The sequence below is a fragment of the Trachurus trachurus genome (assembly GCF_905171665.1).
Source record: "Trachurus trachurus genome assembly, chromosome: 6".
NCBI lineage: Eukaryota > Metazoa > Chordata > Actinopteri > Carangiformes > Carangidae > Trachurus > Trachurus trachurus.
The window spans coordinates 20,772,932-20,797,829 of record NC_139897.1 but is presented as its reverse complement, the minus strand read 5'-3'; the positions used below and the strand labels follow the sequence as shown (position 1 = coordinate 20,797,829).

The 24,898-nt window shown below is 44.4% G+C and overlaps 1 protein-coding gene across 5 annotated transcripts in view; it reads right to left on the bottom strand.

The window, feature by feature from the left end:
- Positions 1-285: 285 nt before the first annotated feature.
- The window catches only part of srgap1a (SLIT-ROBO Rho GTPase activating protein 1a), a 78,150-nt gene continuing 53,537 nt past the window's right edge, over positions 286-24,898 (bottom strand). For 2 of the 5 annotated variants that reach the window (XM_083973823.1, XM_083973825.1), the window contains exons 11-22: positions 23,913-23,940; positions 22,615-22,720; positions 20,366-20,426; positions 19,589-19,666; positions 19,307-19,441; positions 17,261-17,366; positions 16,900-17,124; positions 14,966-15,045; positions 9,550-9,730; positions 7,551-7,688; positions 3,923-4,310; positions 286-3,050 (exon numbers count right to left, since the gene is read on the bottom strand). In XM_083973823.1, coding sequence (XP_083829949.1) covers positions 2,643-3,050; positions 3,923-4,310; positions 7,551-7,688; positions 9,550-9,730; positions 14,966-15,045; positions 16,900-17,124; positions 17,261-17,366; positions 19,307-19,441; positions 19,589-19,666; positions 20,366-20,426; positions 22,615-22,720; positions 23,913-23,940 — 1,934 coding nt within the window. In that variant the 3' untranslated portion in view covers positions 286-2,642. Of the gene's footprint in view, positions 3,051-3,846; positions 4,311-7,550; positions 7,689-9,549; positions 9,731-14,965; positions 15,046-16,899; positions 17,125-17,260; positions 17,367-19,306; positions 19,442-19,588; positions 19,667-20,365; positions 20,427-21,831; positions 21,866-22,614; positions 22,721-23,912; positions 23,941-24,898 lie in introns of all 5 variants that reach the window. The other 3 variants (XM_083973824.1, XM_083973826.1, XM_083973827.1) reach the window with 3 other exon arrangements.

Here is a 24,898-nt window from a genome sequence, read left to right as displayed (position 1 = left end):
ACAAATTCTGCAGATGATTTGTAAATGTAAAAGCTCCATCAAGCTGAAAACACACTGGATAATAAAACACCTTCTTATACAATACTGATGAGTATACTATGATTACAGTATTCTCAGTCCAATACACCTCACTACCCATAGTTGTTTCTGAGTGATGTTTATATATTTTGAATGTCCAGTATGCAGTGCTTCTCCGAGTGAATCTGTAGATAATATAAAACATGGGGGGAAAAGAATCCACCTGAGATTCGACAAACTATTTTCTTTATTAGAAAGAAATCCTTAGAGGTATAAGCCCTCAAAGAACTCTAAATGTTATGATGTTACATGCCATATTTACAGTTATATACATAAAAGTGCAATGTCACAATGGGTAAGCTGTTTTTATTTATTATCAATTCTGTCATATAACTGTTTGGAAAATGGCATTATTACTTATTAATGTGTCTTCTTCCTGCACCGCATTTCCTCAAAAACACAGCATCTGACATGAAAATGCAACAGGACAGAATGTCTGAAGTTCCTCTAAAACATTTTCAAAGGCACTTTCACAAGTACATACTACAGATGTACATAACACCACAGAGTAGCCTAAAGCCTACAGATGGCATAACTGAGTCCTACTGTTGTTGATGATGTTACATTAGTGACAAAAGCATTTTATACAACTGGCTTCATACTGTGGGTGAACACCTGCATCTCTGGATATTTGTTCTACATTTGTTTGTTCTAAACCGAAGTCTCTACCCAGAAACACAACAAAGATAACAACAAAGATTATAAAAATAATGAAAGTTAGTTATTCATTCAGAAATCAATTCAACTTCTGATTATTACACACACACGCGCACACAATTTCTGTCAAGTCAAAGATAGTGTAAACCTTCTGTTAGAGAGCACTGCTAACTCATTGCAAACCCAATCTCTTCTATGTGTTATTATGCTAGCCAAACATTCCCAGGACATGCACCCAATTCTGTTATTTGTACAGTACAGAGGTTACTTTAAAAAAAAAAGAAAAAAGGACACATACAGGGTCACAGTCACACCGTTGGAACTCACTGGCACATACTGTTTTATGGGGCTATTGCATTTTGACTTGGGAACATAATGGAGCTGACTTGACTGGAGCTGTTCCTCACTGATTGGGAGTCTTCCTCCGGTTTCCGTGTCGCACTCCAGACAATCGGAACGTCTTCTTCCACAAAGTCCACAAAGAAAGGCTCAGCGTCAGTACAAAAAACACTGAACTGTCATTCTCAGCTTAACATAAAACAAGACAAGAGAGACACCTGGAGCAAGTAGCTGTTTCCAGAGAGATCTCGACTAAGAAAAGCGAAGGGAAAAGGGTAAATGAACACGTTAGGGGTGGGGGGCGGCTTTTACACTAACAGTCATTAGGTCCATGGCTACTGGCAGCGCTCTCACACGGCGCTGCCTTCGAGTCTATACACATCAGTCAATATGAAGAATGCCTACATCATTATATGGAGGGTCAACATCCATGCTTTACACTTATACAGCCATGTCTTTGGGTAGATAAAGCCAAGCAAGGCATTAAAAGAAGCTATGGCGTGTGGTTCACACTGTATAATGTGTTGTAGCCTATATACTGTAGGTAGGAGATGATTTGTCATAACGTTTCACACGGTTCCCCACGGGCTATACAGATGTAAAGGCATAACTTATTAGGCATATTTGATCCCTTCATCACCAGTAATTGATGCAGGAAATCTAGAGTTCAGTTCATAATGAAATAGTGGTTTTATCCAATAGTCATATTAAGTTCCAGGCCATGTGGGAATATGTTCAAATCATTTTTGAGCAAATCCAGCACAGAGGTGATCTTTTTGTACATTTTCTGAGACACAACTGACAATGGTATGCCTTGCCAAAGAGAGATGCAGTTTACACGCTAGTGAGTCAGTACTACGACTAATTTATTAACAGAGTACCATTTGTTATTGAAAAAAAAAGCTCTCCAGGCCTGTTATCAGTCCCAACCTTCAAACCATCTCTGTCCATGTAGTCACAGCACCTTTTGTTAAAGTATTTATATTATCTGAAATCAGTCGCATCTCAAAGTCAGTAAGGCCTACGAAGCAGGTCACACCGCCCTCTGAGGTCCTTCTCATCAGGCTCCGTGTCAGGTTCAGTGGTAAACAGAGGAGCTACATGCACCATGTTTTGTTCAAAGTTTACACAGTCCAGGAGTGTCTGTAAACTAAACTAACTAGAATACGTTTTTCTAAAACCTCGAGGGAAGCCTTTGTGATTTGTTGTTTGAATTCATTTTTTTTTTTAAAGAAAAAAGTATGTTAGATAATATTAACCTAAGCATATTAACACATAACTGTGCATGTTATCAACACCACATTTGCCTGAATGACAAACCTGTCTCCATCTGTGGCTCCATCACCAGTCCCCCCCCCCCCCCCCCCCTCTATAGGTTCTCGTTTTCAGCTTCAAAACACTACAATATCTTTTCCTGTCCAGTTCAATGTATGTTACACACTCTGAGATATTTATTCGCAGTATATCTATTAAAGTCTAGACAGTGTTAGCATTTTTGCAGCCCCCTGGAAGTTGATTGAGAGTTTTGTTTTGTTTTTGTTTTAAATCTCTGGTTGTGGTCCTGGAGGTTACATGGTGCAGGACTTGTCCAGAGCGTCCTGAGCAGATGTAGCTGGAGGCTGTGGGGCCTGGCTGGATTTGGGCAGGACCATGGGCTTGGGCCTCAAGGCGGGGGGTTTGAGCTGCACCCCCATGCGGGGCGCTACCACTGGCTTGAAGGTGCTCATGGTGTCGCTGGAGGAGCTGGTGCTGCGGCGGATGGGCGGCTCGGTGTTGGCGGTGGACCTCAGCATGACGCCGTGGATGGGGCTGAGGGACTCGCTGGAGCTGGCCGGCGTGGGACCCCCGCCGCTGCCGCCGGAGTTCTGCCGCTGCTCCAGGGTGTCCAGCACCACGTCGGGGGCGTGCTTAGCCGAGCTCTGCCGCTCCAGCTCACGCAGCTCGTTCAGAGCAGTGTTCATGGTTTCTTCTATGTCCTGCGGGACGATAAAGGAGAGTGTGTGTGAGAGGAGGGAGAGGATGTGGGAGGACGACAAGGACGTAGATGAGCCAGATGAATAAAAGAAGAGGTAGGTTGGGGTTAAGAGGGAGAGTAAATTAGAAGAAAGGGTAGAAGGGAGAGATGAAAAAGGGGGAAAAATAAAACAAGATGAAACGAACACATCAAAGGACAGAGATGGCAGAGTTAGATACGCAGGAACAGAAAAAAAAAAAAAACTATGTTAACAGGACCACAGTGACAGTTTTTCAAAAACCAAGCATGCACTTTCCATGCAGAGAGTTAAGAGTTTTACTTCACACCAGCACCTCTCCCTCTGCATGCTCATGATTTTTGGATAGCAAAGGAGATGCAAAGATGACGCGTGGTGTTCATCTGAGCATGCTCCCAGTAGGCAGACTAGACAGACAGCCCAGCACAGTTTGGATGGAGCGCTCTCTGTGACCTCTGCTTTCAAACCTATAGGCTCGAAACAAGCAGCCTTTATGGATTTACGATTCAGAACACGTGACAACAATCAAATTAGAGCCACCACTTTCTCCTATCAGCGGTGATGCAAAAGCAGATGTCAAATTATTACCAGCCAGGCGACAACAACTTTCCATTTTGTGACAGAATTTGCTATGCTCGCAATCAAGACTACAGTAAATTTATGGTGATGAGTCCCAACGTCAGGCTATGCTCCCTGCTGTCTGCCTGAGAAGCCAGTCTTTTGCGTGTATTTAGCACACAGACACGGTTGCAGCCAGAGGAAGCAGAAGACAGGGACTGACTATGTTTTTACAGGGCGGGGCAGGGCTTTGATGGTGGAGGGAGCTGCGGTCGGGTCGCCGCTCGTCCCGCGCTGACCTGTGCGATGCTCTCCGGGTCCAGGGGCTTGCCGCTGTGGTGGTGGTGGTGATGGTGGTGGTGGGCGTCGGTGAAGCCCGTGTACTGGCCCGAGGAGGTGGAGCGGCGGATCGGGGGGCTTTCCATCTTCTTCAGCGACTCGTGGCGGCTGATGTTGGTCAGGCTGCCGTGGCCGGTTCGACGGCGCCGCTCGGGGCTGTCCATGGGCAGGTGGTTGCGACTCCGCAGCATGTCCCGCGGGCTGAAGTGGCCCAGGACCGGGGAGCCCATCTCCGGAGTGCCACCGTGACCACCATGACCCTGCTGCGAGGCGTGCACCATGCAGTGGACGTCACTGGGGCGGGCAGGGGGCCGGCGAGACGGTGGCTCTGATCTTTTCTTGTGCCTACTGGGATAGAAAGACAACAAAACATTATGTATTTATTGAACAGAAAATCGCAACCACCTTGCAACCATTCATTCCAGTTGCTTTCTCTGCTTTCTCCTATTCACCGAAATGCTTTCCTTGTTTTTGGATAAACTATATATTCAAGAATTTAAGCTTTTGTTTGAATATACTCAATATAAGTAAATATATTTAAAACTTGTAGATTGCATCATCAGTTATGTTGCAAAATCAGTTCTATGAGAGAAACCCTGATGTCAGTGCATCCCATAAACTCATTTGGAGAGCAGGTAGAGTGGACCTGGACGTCGGCCACAGGAGGGAAGCCTGTGGCTCGTCACAGCAACCAAAACAGGCTCCCTGGGAGAAGGTACAGCTGCTTCAGCAGAATGGGCTGTCCTCTGTCTGAACCTGGACCTCCTCACAAACACACACACACACAAACACACCTAATTTAACACTCCCATCAGAAAACACTGTGTGTGCAACACAGCTGAGTACGCATGGACACATGTCAGATCAGACACACACTTCTTCATCGTCAAAGATTCATCCCTGCTGAGCCGTACATGACGTCTCTGAGAGCTGAAAGCAGGGCTATGGCTCCATAAAAGGCCAATAGAGCAGCACATCCTCCTCTGTATGGCTCCAATACGCTCTGCTCTGCTCTGCATATTTATGAGCTCTAGTCAGAGCTGTAATGTTTAATCAAAGACGTTATCATCACTATCATGAGTGTAGCAGCAGGATGGCTTAAGAAGATATCTGAGCATGTCTGCTGGCAAAGAATTAGAATTTAATCTTGACAATTTCATAATCTAGTATATTGCTTGATATTTATGACTTGGAAAAAAGAGGGAAGTTTCATATTTGTTAAACATTTTCCGGAGTGGCAAAAAAATGAAATATTACATCAATACCACCTGAAAGGTGATACGTGTCAGGTGAACTGTTTTAATGACTCTTCTGTCTGTGTTACTGCGCCTTTGTGATGATGAACAAGCAGTGAATTACTCATCCTTTAATCACTTCTCAGAAGCAAATGGCCTCATTTGGGAGTTTACATCTGCTTAATGAACGCTGTCTCAGCCATTATCATTACGATATACAGGCACCATCATCACTCTGCTAAATAAAAAGCAATAATGAGTACAGATATGAAGAACTGTGAGAGAACGTAATTGCAGATTTTCCTGTAGCGCCGCCGCTGCTGCTGAGGTATCTCCCCAAACCTGCTGTTTTCATCACAGGAAACTACTCATCCACATTAGTTAAAAAACTCATTGTGCTTATGTAACACTCTGAAACCCAAACCTGCTAACACACACACATACACACACCGCAAAACACTGTGGATATGAATATTGAGAAAATTCCTCAAAAAATATTAGCTAATGATCATGAAAAACTTCTTGACGGCACTAATGGATACTAATGTTAGATAAGTCATTTGAAAAGACTGGGTGGTGGAGTGGTGCAGGCTCGGTGCCTGATGAGAGAAAAATATATATATTTTTCAGACTGCAGTGAGAAATCTGAAAGAGTAAACAAGTGCAGGAACCGCTTCGAGCCTGCAGGGGGCGCAGTCTACATTCACAACACCAGTCCCCCTTTGGGACAGAGTGTACTACAACAGGCATTGCAACTTACTCTGCAAGCTGTCACCACACTGACAGCTCACCCTTTGTTTATTATGGCCTCGGCTAATAATAATATAAATCACAAGACATGCCCTGAGTTCCTCTGCATCAAAGCAGAAAGCGGACCAACTGTGATACTTGGTGCGATGAAACAGACTCTAATGTAACTGTCTTGTTTATGGATTTGCCATGATTGTGGTGCCAAAACTCCTACAGAGGTTCGTCTGGTGAGGGTGCTGTTGATTGAAAACGCCAGGAGAGGAAAGAATCTAAATAAAGCCAAGGATATAAATGATTCAAGGCGTATGAGGATTGTCTGAATGGAAGAGCAGGGAAGTGAGTGAGTGAGGGTTGGGAGGGGGGGGGTGGGGGTCACCTGGGAGCTGGTGACAGATAGAGAGTGGCTTTGGGATGTTAGAGGAGCTTCATTAAGGCTGTTGTGAAGAAAAAAAAAAAAAGATTGATTGAGCCATGTTCTTATTCTGCATACAAATACCTGCAGTGGTGTAAATATCGCCTCTAGTATGAATCATCAACATTTCAACAGTGGAGTAGAGGGGAGTGAGTATGGCTCTGAATAAAATAGCGTTTGTTCATGCGTTTGGCAAGAGCCAGCAACAGACGTTTCAAGGTCGCTTACTCCACCGGCAGAAATGTAGCACTGAAGAGAAGCAAGAGACAAAATACTGGCACGCAACCAGCGGACGCTGCCAAAAAGACTGAGGTGTGATCGGATATGTGTGTGTCCTCCCTGTGTGTGTGCGTGTGTGTTGTGCTGATGACTAAGCACCAATGTGAAATGGGCATTTAATACTTCATACTTTACATTGTGAACTGTCTGGGCAGTGGGCAGTGGGAATAAAATAAAGTGGGAGAAGTGTATTGCTCTTTTGGCAGCAGGGCTGAGAGAGGTGGGCTGAAGATAGAGGATGACAGGAGGAGGCAGCGTATGATAACACTGAGGACTGGGTGTACAGTGTTCATCTATTTCCTGCTTCCTTCAGGATGCTGTTCATAATACCAAACACCAACTCTATGAGTTTCCAATGATGCAAAAAGCGGAAAGCGTTAAGCGTTAGTTTCAGCAACATGTCATCTCTAAGTGTGTGTGTTGGTCTCTCTATGACACGTTTATCCGTTCTACAAGTATCTGAGTGTGTGGCCGTATTCACACCTGAAGCTCATTATGCATCTTGGATGCTGCAGCGCTGACGTCGCAGACATGCAGCTGGACTGTTGTGTGTTTTGGATCGACTGACTCATTAGATAAAGCTGATGTGAACTTTAAGATGTGTTCTGGTTACTGTATGAGGAGGACTGATATTAATCAACACAGCTGCGAGCTTATTAGAATGTGTGTTTTTGTATTTTAGAATAAGAAACCCTTAATATGTCGTTTTCATACCGCAAGTTTGAGGTACAGTGAAATCTGTGGTATTTCTTGTCTACTAATGTGACGTACCGTACTTACCTTTGGATATTGAGGACAGATCTACAGCACTCCAGATGTTTTATAATGCAAGGAATGAAGGAATCAATAAATGGTGGCTTAAATGTTGCAGTTCAATATACAGCAGTTATTTATACCAGTTTGAAAACCAACCTGGTGATGTAGGCCTCAGAGATCCGGGTGTCAGTGGGCGAGCTGATGTCTTTCCCCGAGCATTTATCCTCTCCAGCGTGGCCGCTGCTGGCCTCGCTGTCAGCCTTCTGACTCAGAGTGTCAGAGAAGTTGTCATCTCTGGGACACAGAGATGGAGTGACATTGAGACATAGAAAGAGCAAGAGGAAGTGACAGACAAACCGATTCAGAGAGAAAGAAGAAAAAAAAAGAAAATAATCAGCAAATCAGTCGATCTTTCATATTTGCGCTATTCTTTGATGACAGCGTTTCATATCAGTTTTCCGCGTGTCAGCATGTCTCCCCCTCTCCCCTAAGGTCCAGAGAGTCGGATGATTCATATTTCAGGGCTTCTCAGTATTCTGGTGATGCACTGTGGTGTTGACACACACACACACACACACACACACACACACACACACACACACACACACAGGCCAGCTGTATGGGTTTCAGTGAGGTGTGTGTGTGACTGGATACTGGGTACAGTTGGCGTCTGTCAGGTGGCAGAGCTACTGAGCCTCACTGCTGCCCGTTATCATGTGAATTAGCCGATATAAACCACAGTGGATGCACTCGTTTATCCACATGGACGCACACAGACACACAGCCTCTCCAGAGGAGAGACGGCAGTAAACTAAATTTACAGACAAGGCATAAGATAGTTCAAACACCCTGACAGTGGAGACTTGAGAGGACGCATCCTGTGCTGAAGTGCTCTCTCAGACGTGACTCATTCTGGACTCTTTTATAGGACAAGTGAAGATCACAACCTTGTGTGCCTTTTTTTTACACTCCTCAGCCTGCTGTTTAAGTAGAGAGCAGCGTGTTACTACTACTCCTGGACAAACTGTACAGCTGTAAATTCCACTGCTCTTTCATTAACTAAGAAGACACCCCCCCCCCACTACCCCCCGGTGAATTATTGATAGAGGCACAGTGACGGGACAACAAAAGAGGAAGGAGGAGAAGGAGGAAAGAGAGGAAGGCATTCAAAATGGACAATTTGTCGGCCGGCTACTAAGTGATTGGAGTGATTTTGTTCCCACTGAATCTAGTCCATTAGGCACCAACGGTCGCCATGGCAGAGAGTACGCTTGTTAGTGTTGAGAGTCAGAAACAGAGACAGAAGGGCCGGTTAAGGACCCTGGAGATGGGGGCTGAGCGGGGGGACGACAGTGGTGGGCAGGGTAAACAAGGCTGAAGGTCCTCCACACACACATGACCCTGCAGCCAACTGATGCCCACTGGCCTCTTCTGCAGCAAAGTCAACAAGGACAAGTGGGTGGGGGAGACCTGGAGGATTATTCTTTAAACCACAAACTCTAACACTCTGAGTGGAGCTGGCACTGGTTGGGCTGCCCGAGGAAAAGTAATTATGTAAGAGAGAAGAAAAGTAAGATTTCCTCAGTGCACTACTTCTACTTTTTTTTCCTTTTTGCTTCAGCGCAGCGGCAATCTGGTAACGGTGTAATTTATATTGATTTTATTTGTATTGTATTGTATATTTATGTATTTGCTAAACCTTAAAGGAAAAGGCAGAGAGCCTTCACAGTTCGGGTTCACAACTCCCAGTGAAACAACCAACTGTTGTTTTTACACTTTGTCCTGATTAAACAATTACATGTTAATTGTGAACTTTGGAGCTGATTGTAGGCAGAGAGCAGCTAAACTATGCTTAGCTCATCAGCTGTTAGTTGTACCTCCGCATTTAGTGAACAGTAATGTGGCGGCGTCATCCTTTAGCAAGACAGTGAATAAACACCTTTCACCAATGTTTAACTATTCCTCTAAAACAGCCCTCAGTGAGAGCTCAGGTCACCAGAGGTAAACTGGCTGGTTAGTATTCACTGTGCATTCAGACTCTGCACAAGAGAAAAACACACCTCATATACAACTTCACTCTCTTCAACTCTTCAATTCTAATATAAGATATGTCTGCATGGATTATATTCAGTATATTCATATTAAAAGCACTCACATGTCTTGGACCACGATGTATTGGTGTGGCACCAGGCCGTCGATGCCATTGTGCCGTCCCTCCCACCAGTCTTCAGAAGCTCTCTGGTAGAGCAGCAGGGACGCCCCCTTCTTGAAGGACAACTCTCTGGAAGAGCGTCCAACATAGTCAAACTTGGCGATGGCTTCGATGGGGTCCCCCTCTGTCAGCAGAGAGAGAGAGAGAGAGAGGATCGGACAGGTCAGGAATGTCAGACAGGGGCAAAGACATCAAGAAGAGAGACAGACAGACATTTTTAATGATTGACTTTAAGTGGTGCAGCTTTATGAAAACAAAAACCTCAGTCTTGATGATACAATACAATACATGCACTTAAAAACAAATTCTGGCTCTGATGCGGGACATTGTAATATTGGCGTGTCTGCACACGTGGATGCACACTTTGGGCACATGGAGTTCAAAGTGTGCTAAGCCAGTTGGTTATTTCAGTTGTAGTCAATAGTAACCCAGCTCTACAACACCAGGCCAGGGCCACAGAGAGCCCCGAGGAGCTTTAGCAGGATATTTATAGCAGCTGATGAGAGGAGATCTATATGACTCAGGGGCATGTCAGTCACTGCATGGATCCTTAGATTGGGTTGATCACCACTCAATAACTGTACAAAGAGCCCAGGATCACTGACATGGGATCAGTTAACATGTTGAAAACCAGGATGTTATTCTAAACAATACTAATTAGAGATACGATGAGCAGCTACTAATTGTCACAATATATTTACCCGCTATGTCAGCTTTATGTTAAAGAAAACATCTGTGGTTTCAACAACAGCCTCAGTCGACTCTCCTATTCCAAAAGGTACAAGTCTCCAAGCCAATATGCATGCACTACAGCAACACAGGTCTAAAAATAGCTTCTTTATTCCTCCCTCACTCCTCCTGCCCTCCTCCCATCTCACTTTCTCACTTTAAGTCAGACGGGTGTGGGGGGGGGGGGGTGAGGGTCCCTGGACAGATGTAGCCTCACCCTCACGCAGTCCCTCTATATCAACACTGCCAGCTAAGAGTAAATGGCTGAAGCTTGTATGGGTTGTAAAAAGCCATCATGATATATCTTTCACAGGGGAAGTAATTCCCAAATGAGCCGAGAGGCCACGTGAGAGAGGAAATACTGCCGGGATTCGGAGCAGAGCGAAGGTTTCTTCATTTCTCTCACTGTCCTTTTCAACCTCATCTATTTTTATTCTATTTTTTCTTTCTCCCTCAACCTTTAGGTCCACAGCTTCCTTGCGTCACTGGCTTGTCAGGATTGACAGGGTGGATGTAACGTGGCTCCAATGAAATGTGACAAGCAGGAATTTACTGTCTGAATTAATTGGGCTGCACTGCAGCGGACAAGGCTGTTAATAAAGTTGACGGCACCCTTATCAGTCAAGGGGGATTTCTCTTCATCTCTTTATTTTCTCCATCTCTTTCTCTCACTTCAACCTATCCATCCATCCTCCTTTAGGTCTATAAATGTTTGCCCAACATCTCTGCTGAAGACACACACGCGCGGCAGCACTGCAGTGACGTGGCTGGGGCTGAAAGCAGCGGGTTATAAACTCAGATCTCACTGCGGTAAAGGATTCCCTCTGTCATGTTGTGCAATTATAACTGAGAATCGCTTCAGACTCAACCACCCGAGGTTGTGCACACACACACGTACACTCTCACATTGTGACTGGAGTTAAAGAAATGCTGCACCGTTAGAGCTGGAGGCCTGTGGTGTAAGAGATACGAACTGTCAGATGTCTTACACAAGCCAGTGGAGCGGAGTTGGGGTGGATGTTGCTCTACATCCAGATTCATAGAAATAGGGGAGAATAAGGCTGTTATGAGATATGGGTAGGATCAATACATCAGCGGAGGAGGGTGTCATTTTTTTCTACATCTACATTTTTCTTTAAAGACAAACATTAATCCTTGGTGCTTGCTGCCACGAACGGAGGAGACTCCATGCTGGGCTTTTTCCAGACCCTAATTACCAGACTTCTCGGTAAAAAAAGCTAATAATTTGTGACATATGAGTACTTAGATGTGTATCATGTAAATAAAGTATGCAATTAAAGCAGAAGTAAGCGTAATGTTTGTATTAATATAAGTCTTAAATAGTTATATCTTCCGACTTCCGATCACTTATATAGAGTGTTTGGTCCGAAACACGGGTCTGTCAGTCACTCTGCTCTGCTGTAAGCAGAGGAGAAAACTTTCCTTGTATCCTACAACCTTTATCCAATGAGGAGAGAGAACGGCATAAAGGGGCGGTCCACTCTGTGTGTGCAGCCAAGGGATGCGCGTGAATGTGGTGACGTAGGGATGAGGGCGGGGACTGCTAACTCCATCGGCTGACAACAAGTTAGCCAAAACAACCGGATCGCTTACTTCTGCTTTAATCTTTTGTTTTCATTATTTTGAATTTGCCATTATGTCACCAAATAATTTCCAGGAGATTGTAGCTTGGTACAATAGCCTTGAAAAGACCTGGAAAAGTATAAAATCAAATTCCATACTTTTCCATACTTTCCATACTTGCGTAGGAACCCAGTGTTTCAGCCTCCCAGTACAATAAAGCAGACTGCTCTTTAATAGCAATACATACAGTACAGTACGCCTGCTGGGGCACTTGACAACAAGGACATCCTGCTGTACTCCTGAAAAGTGATATATAATCAATGTGCCAGTTAGTTGACCTCCGACCTTGTAGAGAATTTACCAGCAGATAGAACATCAATGTATTGACGGTTTGCGAGAAGTGCCACTCTGAAAAACCGACAGTTTATCTCCCTGCATGACAGCCACGGTCATGTGCGTGAGCCCTGAGACTAAATACATCTGGTCTGAGTACAGCCCAGGTTTGTGACTTTCATTCACTAATAATATTATTGTTACTTTAAAATCAGAGGTGAGGACAACCTTGTGTGGGTGTGACCGACTGCTCTGATACATATGTAGGTGGTGTAATGTATGTTAGAGGTTTTATAAAGCCAGGCTGCAGCTCCTCTGCCTCTCGAATGTTATTACATTCAAGTCACAGAGCTTAGCATCTGATTTTCTGAAAAATATACCAGAGGGTCATGCAGTAACACTCATCCTTATTCTGAAGGTTTGTCCAGAAAGCAAGAAGAGACCTCTAACCATTTGGATTTTGGATTCCTGCACTTTAAGAAAGATTTTTTTTATCCTAGTTCGGTAGTCGTCTTTCATAATTTAGTGCAAAATATTAAAACATCATGTTATACAGAAAAATCAGCATGTACTAATACAACTAACTGGGCCACCTTCACCCTCCTATTCATCAACCATCGTTGTTTGAGAAGTTGAGGGAAAACATGAACCTGAAAGCTTAAAAATTGTTTTTCATCCATAAGTTTGATAAAATCTTTGAGTATCCTTAAAATACATTTGAGTAGGTGATATCAAATGTCCAACCAAGATCACCAGGTGCACATATTTTCAGAAAATTGGATGATTAGCTCTATGACTCAGATATAATGGTAATACCTGAGAGGCACAAAGTGGGAAAAGGCTTTTAACAAGATGTTATTTTCATCGTGATAATCAGGCTCCCACACATATGTCTAACACCTGATTAAAGCAACGATCATAGTGTGTGTGTGTGTGTGTGTCTGTGTGTGTATGTGCAAATCTGGCCCGTCTAGATCACCCATCTGAGCAAATGAGCTGTGACACACTCCAGGGGGCCATGCTGTTGAGACGATGAGATTTCCGGGCAGCTACTTAGACCAGCATGTGGAATGATTTTTAGCTCCCTCTCCCTCTCCCTGTCTCTCCCTTTGAGGGCAAATGAACATTGAGGAGTGAGGAGAGAATAAAAAAATATATATCCCCACTTCAGTCTGCAGAGGAGAGTGCTGGTAACTAAACAGGAAAAGAAGTTTGCTTTTGTGTCTGAAATCCAAATGAGGTCACGGGGATTTAAAAATAACTGGTGACAATAACTTGACAAGGCTCCACAGGGAGGGACTCAGCCGGTGCGGACATCCTCCCCAGTCTGCTCAGAGAAAGCTTTTGGAACAAAATCATGGTAGCGTGGGATTTCTGGAAAACATAATCTTCCATTAATTACTCAAAGAACTGAGAGCTGACATCTGTTTTTTTTTTTACAGCGGGAATCCTCCCATGCAGAACTTTCCTCCGTCTGATCGAGACGTCCTCTGCAGTTACAGAGGACGTCCATGTGACGACTTTAATTTGGAAGCAGCAGAGTGATTAACAGCTGATGTAACGGGAGGAGGAGGAGGAGGAGGAGGAGGAGATGGAGCACATTTCCAAACTGTGTCTATGGAGACGGATGACGAATGATGACGGGGAGCCCCGAAAAAATCATCGGTCTCTGGGTGTGAAAAGGAGACAGGATTGGGGCAGTTGTTGTCACCATGGAAACAGGTTTAGGGAAGCCTGTTACCAAGGTAAGATATGAAGACTTGGCTCAACTATAGGTGGATTCTTTCTTTTGCTCACGTCATCTACATCTGGACAGCCCTGTCAGTGATGTTTATCACTGTTTAATGAGCGGAGCCTGTATTGTCTTTTTGCGCTGGAAGTTAAACAGCAACGCCTGATTCTGTCTGATATTTTGGTTTCAGCAAACTCGGTCATTATTTGATTTGGACCACACGGACCGGTGTCCATTTCATTCAGACAAAGGACCACATGTATGATCATACAGCTCGAGCGTTTCCCACCCAGGTCTGAAACGAATCTGTGATTCCCTTCAGTGACCACATGAGCCTGCAGTTGTTGTTTTTTATATCTCCATATTTCTTTTGGACACATGGAAATGTAGTTAAACGCAGAGAAAACACAGACCGTATAATTTTTTGAAAAGCCATTAAAACCTGACACTCTTGACACACACCATACAGTCGCTATTCTTTCACAAATCACTAAAACAGATTTTTCTCAGGGTAATGAAAACAAAACAAAACACAAATATCAAGGGAATTGATTTCAACCCAAGGCTATAAACCTCTCTTTTCCTACAGGGTCGGGTAGGTGCAGAGCAGACCACCATGGAAATTTGTAAATGGGGACGTAGCGATGTCCCAAAGCCCCGAGGGAAAACCAGCATTAGAATATGAATGTCTGTCCGTCACTCAGAGCCCAGTTCCCTTGCCCTTCAAGGTTACTGCATTTAACAGGCTGAAAGGCAGGATTAGCAGCTGGGGTTAACCCTCGCAACGCACAGGATCGAGGTACGGCAAAGTATGTAGAACAAGATGGTACAGCGTTTTATGTTATGTGTTTTTACATGTGGCATATTTCTACTACTAATAATAAGTATTTGTGTAATTCTCGTGTGTGTGTGTGTGTGTGTGTGTGTGTGTGTGTGTGTGTGTGTGTGTGTGCGTGCGTGCATGTTTGTACAGGCACTCACCGTCCTCACTGGTGTGTGTCTCTGTCCCTCCCTCATTTTCTACCTCCTCCAGGGTCCCATGCTCACTGTAGGGGCTTTCACTGTGGAGACACAATGCAAATCATCAGGGTCACAGCCACGACAGGGGTGAAGGGTCAGGGGGGGGGGGGTAAAGCACTGTTTGAAAACAGACCACCAGAGCACTGATTTTTCCTTCCTGTTGTGTAGGTTCATGTCTTTTTTTTAACTTAATTTCTAAAAAAAAAAGACTCTGGTCAGAAGACACATAAATTCAGTTTCTCCTCAAATCTCATTCCAGTCAAGATGACAGTGCAGGGAAGTCTTTACAAATAATACAACCTAGAGGAAGTTCACACAGCGGTCACTATCTGTATTCTGTGAGAGGCTTAGCTCCTCTATCTGTGGTTGGGCCTCTTTTTTCTAAATGGTCTTCTTCTGGCATCGTGCTGAGAGAGCTGGCAGTAATACCAGAGACACACACACACACATGCAGTACACACACACACACACACACACACACACACACACACACACACACACACACACACATCTCCACAGATTACCCCTGCCAGGAAGTGAGTGTGTCTCCTCCCATGCTAACATGTCACTAGCCACCTCCTCTTCTGCAATAAAAGCGAGGTAGCAGAGGCAACAAATCTCCCCCGGGGGCTTCGTGTGAGCCTCCCCCCCCGGGGGAGACGCAGTCGTGCTCAGACAGGTGATTAGCTGGAGCCTGGGATAAATCTTTGTCAGTCTGTGGTGATGTGAGGGGCGAAGAAAAAAAAAAAGGAGCGACAGGGACAGATAACGAGAGGAAGAAACAAGTGGTAAGCCGAGCTCACAGATGTGGAGCTGGCAAAGAGCCCCAGGTTTGATCCGTCTGACTTCAGTGCGTGCTGCAATCCACCTAATCATCCTCCACCCTGCCAGGTGACCTCTTTCTTTTTTTTTCTCCTCCTGCTGTGATGATGATGGTGGTAATTAAAGTGATTGTTTCAGTCTGTCTCACTTAGAAAGCAGGGGCCACCATGTAAAGTCAGCCCTGAGACGAGCTCTACCTTGTCATGTTCCTGAACCACAGACACCTAATTGGCGCGTGTAATTACTCACATCAACTCCAATGACATACTACTGACACAGCTGTAGCGCTATAGAGAGTGCAGACAAACTTGCATCTTGAGTGAGTCAATAAAAAAAACTGAATGGGGAAAACCAGTGTAGCTGCATTAAAGGGATAGTTCACCCAAAATTCAAATTTCACTCATTATCTACTCACCCTCAATGTGGACTAAGGGCTGGGAGAATTTTCAGAGTCCTCCGTGCCTTCTCTGAGTTACGGGGGGGTCCGCGCAGCAGTATTTGTCCATATAATGGTTGTGAATGGTGCTCACTTTTCTTCGTCCAAAAAGACACACCAAAAAAACATCCAAATACCTCCATGCTGCTCGTCTGTAATGTCCCTCTTGTATTGAAGCCTCGACATGAAAAATTGTTCCGCCGGAAGAGCAGTGAACTGAGACACTGGGAGCTTCCGCTACAAACAAGCTTAAAATATAGACTGTTTTTTGGTGTGTCTTTTTGGACAAAGAAAAGTGAGCACCATTCACAACCATTATATGGACAAATACTGCTGCGCGGACCCCCCCGATCAGAGAAGGCACGGAGGACTCTGAAACTTCTCCCAGCCCTTAGTCGACATGAGGGGGAGTAGATAATGAGTGAAATTTGAATTTTGGGTGAACTATCCCCTTAAGCGATCAGCTCTTAATCCTGGTTAACCTACAACTTGACCCCTCCGACACCAGTGACCAGGTGGCGCGGTGCCTTCGCTGGTCATTGTCAGTGGCAGATCTCAGTGGTGTATCCTCTTCTGTGTAAGAAACTCAGACACAATCTGAAAAAGAAAAAGTGTATTTTTTTTCCGGATTCCTCACCAATAGTCTCCTCCAGCCATGCACTTCTCATAAATGGGCCCGTCCAGTTCTTTGGCATCAGGGAAGATGGTCTCGTGGTGGATGATGATGGTCTTGATGATCTCGTTGACGTGGGCCTGGCAGGACACCTGGTCCTGGCTGTCTGGCGTGGGCATGAGCGTGGGGCCGAAGCATATGGCCAGGTTGTACGGGTCCATCATGTTCTCGTCGCTGTACTGGGACAAACTGGACAGAGAGAAGAAGATAAAGAGATCAAGACAAATGAAAATAACATTGGGGACAGTATTATTCAATTAACAAAGGGCAGCCCTTGTAAAATAGACAGTAGGATGGATTTACAGCTTAATGTTGATTAACTTACTGATTGAGGAAGGCAAAGAGGTAGCGCATGACGATGAGGACTGATCTGGGAATGGTGAGGAGGATCTTACGGATGTACAGCGCTCTGTCATACAGGTTTTCTATTCCTAGAGTAGGAAAACAAATGACAGGGAGAAGGAGGTTAAAAAGGAAAATGCTGCATTACAAGCAAATACTGTTAGATTAATTCAGGTAAAAGGTAGGAATCCAGAGTCCATGTTTGTCCATACACTTCATAGATCATATTAATACCTTGCAAGGCTGTAGATGAAAAAACACTTGTTCAGATATTGATTATAACCACACCAAGTCCCAAGATAAGAATACAGGAGCAAATTGAAGCTTAGTCAATTACTTATGTGTGTCTCTGGGGAAACGGCAAAGAGCAGTGTTATGTAAAGTGTGTATATGTGCGTGTGTGTGTGTGTGTGTGTGTGTGTGTGTGTGTGTAGAGGCTCTATTAACTCTAGCATTGACCTTCACCTCAGCTTGTGTTCGCCTGCTGACACCACAGAGGAAGAGAAAGAGGAGAAGGAAGTCAGCAGTTAGTGTCTGACAACAAGGATGACAACTACTTTTTCCTGCTTTGTTTTGTCCAAATCTCGTTTCTTCTTTAGTCCTTTACTTATTTTTTCCTGCCTTGCATGACTGAGAGGAGATTTCCTAAAAGAGAGTATCTGCTTTGAAACAAACATCACCACCAGATGTTGATGTTATACAGAGGCCAACCAGTATAACTCTTTCTCATATCAAAATGCTTGAGGTGCCAACCTTGATGTCTTTCACTCCTGTCACATTTGCTCTGCTGTGGCACTTGCGGCAGCCTTTTTTTTAAAATTTATTTAGCTGATCTGGGGCTGCGTTGGCTGCTAAAAATAGTCCTGCCACCCTCCAGCCGCCCTGTGCCATCTGGGATTTAGGGCTTCTGGGATACTTTGTGATGTAATTCATTTTTCATGAATAACTAACTGGGATTCTGGGGAGGCTCCTTGGGACTTCAGTAGGAAGATTTTACTCCAATGAAAACTTACACCCAATCTAGAAACACACACATGTAAGCACATCTGTGTAGAAAAACATGGTGCATGATTGTGCAAATCACGGTCGACTGAAAGAGCTCGCAGGGAAAGATGATCTCTTTGCTGGTCTGAGCTGCTCCGTATGAAATAAGCAGAGGGTTTTTAATATGGAGCCTGCTGGGCGTTCGGCCCACACTGCAATCATTGGCATGTTGAGCTGGGGAATGTAAACAGGGAATCCCCATCACTCATCCTGCACAAATGTGTTAAAGTACGCCCAGGACACAAACACAGACACACTTCGCACACTCACCAGCACCAGCACACACACGCACGAAGCCACAGAAGGCATTACACCACACGTTGTGTCCATGTGACTCTTGTTCTTTTTTGTGTATGTTCATTGTTCTTTAACAGAGGCAAAAGCAACCCCCCTGCCCGCTCCCTGTCATGTCTTAAAGCCACACAAAGAGCTGACTGATCTGTGATCTGACCCAGTGACATGACAATAACGACTGTTCTTGTGAGGACCTCTGTGTGGATTCAGCTCTGGTTCTCAAACGCTGCTCAGTTCTGTGGACATTTAACATTCCTCCACCGTCCCGTAAGCATGACCAGCTTTGTGCCACTTATGACAGATAATATCCCCTCAGCACTCAGCCGAATACCACAGAGTGATACCACAGAGCCGTGCTCGCACACAGTGTCAAAACAAGAAACCGGAGCCATTCTGCTGATGAAAGAGCTGCGTGAGGAGCTTAATTTTGATGGATGATTTCAAAAATTTTGTTTAAAAAAAAAAAAAAAAAAAAACATCAGACAAAGTTTTGGGAAATGTATTTTCACAAGTGAAGTAAGCTGTGTGAGTTAGTTTGACAGTGAGGATCCACTTTCTATGTGACCGGGGTGAACCGATTTAACAAAATAAATAAAAAACTTGTAGGTAAATGATTTTAACGGAAAAACGCAATGTTATTATGTCTCATAATCAACAACAAAGACGGAGCACAATAGATGTGTGTTCTTACTGATGCAGGAGAGCAGATCATTGAACCTCTCTTTGGGGAAGAGAGGGTTCTCCAGGCCCCGGAAGTAAAGTTTGAGAACGCCGGCCACTGAATTGATGTCATGATTGTTCTCATCATCCGTCAGGGGGTCGTTTCCTACGACACACAACAGGTCCGCAGGTCATTAACACTTTCAAACAATGACTCAGTGTGAAATCTACCTAATTAATAACAAAAACAACTATGTCATATTTGATTAGGTGATAATATCCAGCTGTAATGCGTTTAACAAGCTTCTTGTACCTCTCTCAAATGAATTCTTGATGTCGTTGACTTCCAGCTGGGATCCAGATACACGGAATATTCCTTGATGTTGGAGGCCTGCACAGAGACGGAAGAAGTTTCAGAAGAAGCTGGAAAAAAATAGAAGCTGGAAAAGCTCCTTTGGTCCGACACATCCTGTTCTTTAAGACCCTTCACTTTTCTAATTAAGGATAATTAATGAGTCAGGGAGACTGCAATCAAGTTTTACTAAAGGTTCTCCCAGCTGGGATTAGGACTTTGCTACTAAGGGGGAGAAGTCAAAGGTCAGGAGGAACATAATTAGTCTGCTGTTTGCCTCGTTTTGGATTAACAGCTGGCTGCTCACTGAGATACAGGACATAGACCTACAAACGCTCACAAGATCTCATTTGGTATACGTGTTAAATGCCTGGAGTTTTAACTTTCTTTCTGATTGACGTCTCTGATCTGGTTTAAGACCTGTATTCTAGTCCTCAGAGCTATCTGTCTGTCTCACGGTACATTACAGCTGCAAAGTTGGGTGGAAACCGCTGTAAACAGGATGGAATCTGCATTTTCCCATGACTGCGACTGAAGTGGAACAAACTCAAACCCCAACATGAAAACAATAAAATAAACGTCCACGCCCCAAAAGATCAACGCCTGGATATTAAGACAGACCAAGAAGTGCAGGAGTTTGGTTCATTCATCGTATCAGATATAAATATAGTGCATCACAATTCATGATTGAAGTGACATAATGCTCTGCTGCTCATTCTACTATAATAACCAACTCACCATACAAGTTTATGTAGCGAATACAGCTTTCCACCACACGGGGGATAGCTTGTCCAGAGTCCTTGGAAGGCAGAGTAAACAAAAACACCCAAATGTCAGATCATGTACAGTTTGCCCTTTTGTTACAAGTACAAGAGCTAGAGCCCGACCCATTCTGGATTTATAAACACACACAGGGAATACCAATAACCCAGAGGAGAAATGTGACATTTAACATTTGCTCAACATTTCTTACTTGTGATAACGAAAATTCAAATCACTATTCATAAAGATGAGCATCAAACAAAACATTTGTGTATTAAAAAAATACAAATATACATGTGAATTTTATAACGGCAGTTTACTGCTCTACAAATTACTTTTTGCATATCTGCAAACATACAGACTGAGGCCACTCTGTCATCATCATCCAGTGTGTGTTGATTCTATGCAAATGAATCGGTCGGGCAACTAGTCAATGTGCTGTAAAAGTATACAAACATGCACACAGTGTAAGCCTGGAGGTTAAAATACAAAGTGAGGGTTAATTTGTTGAAAGTTGACCAAGACAGACCGAGTTGACTTCACCAGATATTTAGCTATTCATGTCTGGTCTCCTGCAATGCTTATGAAATATCACAAAGTGTAAAATAATAATAATAATAATAATAATAGAGTCGCAACAAAAACAAGCGCAAACAGGCGCATGCAAACATGTTGTCCAACAGATTTCAATTGGCCTCCAGTGCTGCTAAATATACTTGGCCTTGCTGCACTGGCAATCAAGTGCACCCTGTGTTTAAATTAACGAGAGCTTATCTAAAGAGCCACACACTCGATACGGAGCTGGGTGCAGAATGAGATGAGGTGAGGGCAGATGAGAGGGAGCAGCACAGTCTCCTTCACAGAAAACACATTCCTCTCACGCACACAGACCTGCCCCTGTGCTCTTGTTCTGCCTCGGCGCCAGCTGCTCCTGTGGCTCAGCGCTGGACAGTGACTCAGTACGTGCCTTTAATGATACAGTGGATCTGTTTACAGCCCTCGGGGGTATAAGCGCACGAGTCCAAACACAAGCAACCATGCCAAAATCGACTATCTATCGTTAGCTGCGAGGGCTGAGGCACAGGTCTGGGTGCAGCAGGATTATGTAATTTTATCTCTCTGGATATGCGAGACTGGAGGGGTGACTGCTTTGTACCAGACAAACTCAATTTTCATGTTGGAAGAGGTTCATGCCGAGAATTTCCAAACACAGTTCAATATAAATACACAACGTTCCCACGAAATCTCGAAGGGATTTTGATTGGCCCAAATTTTCTTCAATTCGGTCTGTCTTGAGTCCACTCATACGTCATTCAGTTGATGATTGTTAGGCAACGACAAAAACACAACATGGGGTGAAGATGTTGTTAAGGCAGGACAGATAGAGGAAATGAGCGCAGGCAAGCAGCATGGGCCCCCCCAAGATGCTTCAAGGTGTCTACCTGATGTCGAGCGTGTGAGTTCCGTCGTCCGCGGCTACAGAGAAATGTCGCAAGAGCCAGAGAGAGACAGACAGAGAGAGAGAGAGAGAGAAAGCAAGACCCAGATTAGGACCACCAAAGCCTTTTTTTTTTTACCAAAAGCGCACCCTCATTCCACTCTGTGCTGGCATCAAACCCACAAGAAAACAGTTAAGGACCGGACAGGACCAGGTAGGTGGGAGCTGGACACGGCCACCAGTGAGAGGCAGTGAAGAGGCTGAAGGAGGGAGGCAGCAGCTCGCCTTATCAGTCTGGCATCCGCTCCCCTGGCTGCCATTTATTCTGCTGCTTTTACTGGCCTCTGCTCTCACTCTGGCAGAGGGCGGAGGGAATATCTCTCTGCCAGAGCGGCTCAGCGATGCCAGGTCAGCAGTGAGTCAGGGGAGCTGAGCTGACGGAGACAAACATTTATCCCCTCCAAACCGCCGCTGCTGCTGCTGCTGCTGCTGCTGCTGCTGCTGCTGCTGCTGCTCTCCTCCTGCAGCCCTCCAAATGTATCAGTGCCACCCTCCCTTCATCTCAGACGCCGACTGCGAGAGCTCACTGACTCATGAGGAAGGCTTCCAGATTCCATCTTAGCACAAATATGTTGTTGTTGTTTTTTTTTTTCTTGGTTTATTAAAAGATAAATCAAAGCTAAGATGCTTTTTGGGGGAACCCACCAAAATGACCAGAAAGCCAGAGCAAGACAGAAAATAGAAAGGAGGAGGAGCGATGTCAGGCGGGCAGACTGATAATAAGTACCTTGATAAATGACTCCAAATTGCCATTAAATAACCTAACATTAAAAACAGAGCGGGGTCTAGCCCGCCGGGTGCCAGTGTGGGTTTTGAGCTGCCCATTGGGATGTCTAGAATACAAAGAATGCATTAGAATAAGTAAACAGTGCAGCCCTGCACTCAGAACGGTTCATCTCTGCACTGCACTCCTATTCTTCTTCTTCTTCTTCAAAAAAAAAAAGAACTTGAATAAAGTTGAGGTCGACTAATCTCTAAAATCAAATTCTCTGCCAGACTCAAGATGATGGACGGGTGAATGGAAGTATTTCCAGACACTGCTGAATTAACCTTTTCTTTATAATCCAGTCTTTTCTTTCTCCACAAGATATCACAAGGCTGTAAAATATCAGACCCCCGCTGGGAGCATCATACGTGTCAGTGTCCAGTTCATGACAGGACCTGTGGGAGATTGCCTCTCTTAGTTTGTGTGAATGTGTGCGTGACTTTAACGCAATATGGCTCCTGGTGACCTGTAGGACCGGGATGAAAAGAGCTCAGGACTTTGGTCTCTTCTGCTTCTCAGTCCTAATGGCAAAACTATCCAGCTGGAAAGGCCTGAAAGTGTTTTAGATTAGATCTCATCAAGCCAACACAAACTCTTTGACAGCTCTGCAGTATGAATAAAACATTGCTGTTGCTTTACATCTTTTTGTGTATCAGCTTCTCAGTTCATCTACAAATCATTTTCCTCCCGACATTTTTAATCAAATGTTTAAGTACTGTACTGTGTTTTTGAGAAAATACAAAAAAGATGTATCTCTGGTTTTCTGTAACACTGAATGACATTGTTGGATGGAAAACATATAAAAAAAAACTTCAACTTGAAAAACGAATGTGATGTGTTTTCAAAGATGCAAAACTTGGACCTGAGGATTCAACTGATCCATCTGTTCCCAATTGTTTCTTTTTGTTGCACTTTCAACTTGACTCCAAAATATTTAAATTTCATGCAAATTCTTTCGCCTCTCCTCTATTGCCTTTTTTTTTTTTTAGGTTAAATATTCTCCTCGTCATAGCCTCTGATTATCGCTCAAAAACACGGAGAAGTGCACATCTGCTCGGTGCTCTCCGGGGAACTTTGTTTTTCCGTGTCCAGCTACAGACTCCACTGCGCTCATGGACACAGAGGATTTCATACGGCGACTACCTGAGGCAAAGTGTCCTCGTGTTGATGAGCTGCAACAAGAGTCTGATGGCAAAAAAAAAAAAAAAACGTACTGGACTGGATGTGTGTCTGAAATATGCAGTAAGTGTGTGCTTTACCTTGTGGTCATGTAGTCAGCTCTGTGGCCTGCGGGTTCAGAGAGAAAAAGAGAAGAGATGTGAGGGGAAGTTAAATGTGTTGACATGCCAGGACCTGTCTCTTGAGGTCCCTGCAGTGCATTGTGCATGGGCCTAGTGAAGCGTTTGGAGGTTGCCATCTGTCCGCAACCGCTGGCCTCTTGAGCAGCACAAACAAAACCAGTGCACACACGGGCAACACTTTAGCTTCATTACAGTTACAGTATAAACAAACATCCAGCAGGCACATGGCTGTACCGTTTACAACTGACGCACTAATCATTATAGTCATTCACAGAGATACAAGTTTGGACAAGCAAAGGAAGAATGAGAAGAGAGCAGCTTCTAAATGGTTTTGGAGAACAGGAGTATTTTCGTTTGTGTGGCCATCTGTTCCAGTGAACAGGATCTGACCTGTCTATGTGTGTGTGTGTGTGTGTGACTCACACTGCGCCTCAGCTCATTGACAACAATATGATTAAGGAGCATGTGGTAGAAGCAGCAGAGTTTTCTCTTCCTCATTAGCGCACGGCTCCATTAGTCACTACGCTGACAGTTTGACTGAGACCACCAGGAACGGCCGGTTACAGCACTGACTGACAGATACGCTTTGGGTGGACTGTAGATTAGCCGCCGATGCCTCAAGGAGATCCCACCAGTGTAGAACAAGGAGAGGCCGTCGTAATGACCGCCACCCCTCTAATACACGGCAGTCCATTAAGTTGGGGAGTAAATCAGTCACTAAGACGGATAATACAAGTTCACAATCCCCCCTCAGCCATGGTTTGCCTGGCTAAAACCCAGATTACCATCTAGGAGCTCTGACTGGAGGAAAAAGCAGGCAAACAATGGGAAATTTGCCACAGAGAGAGGCGGAAATGGCTGGAGCAATGAAAATAAAAGGATACTAATTTATCTAAGTTGGCTGTTTAGGACACTGATTAGGGTTAATAATGTGCTCAGTATTG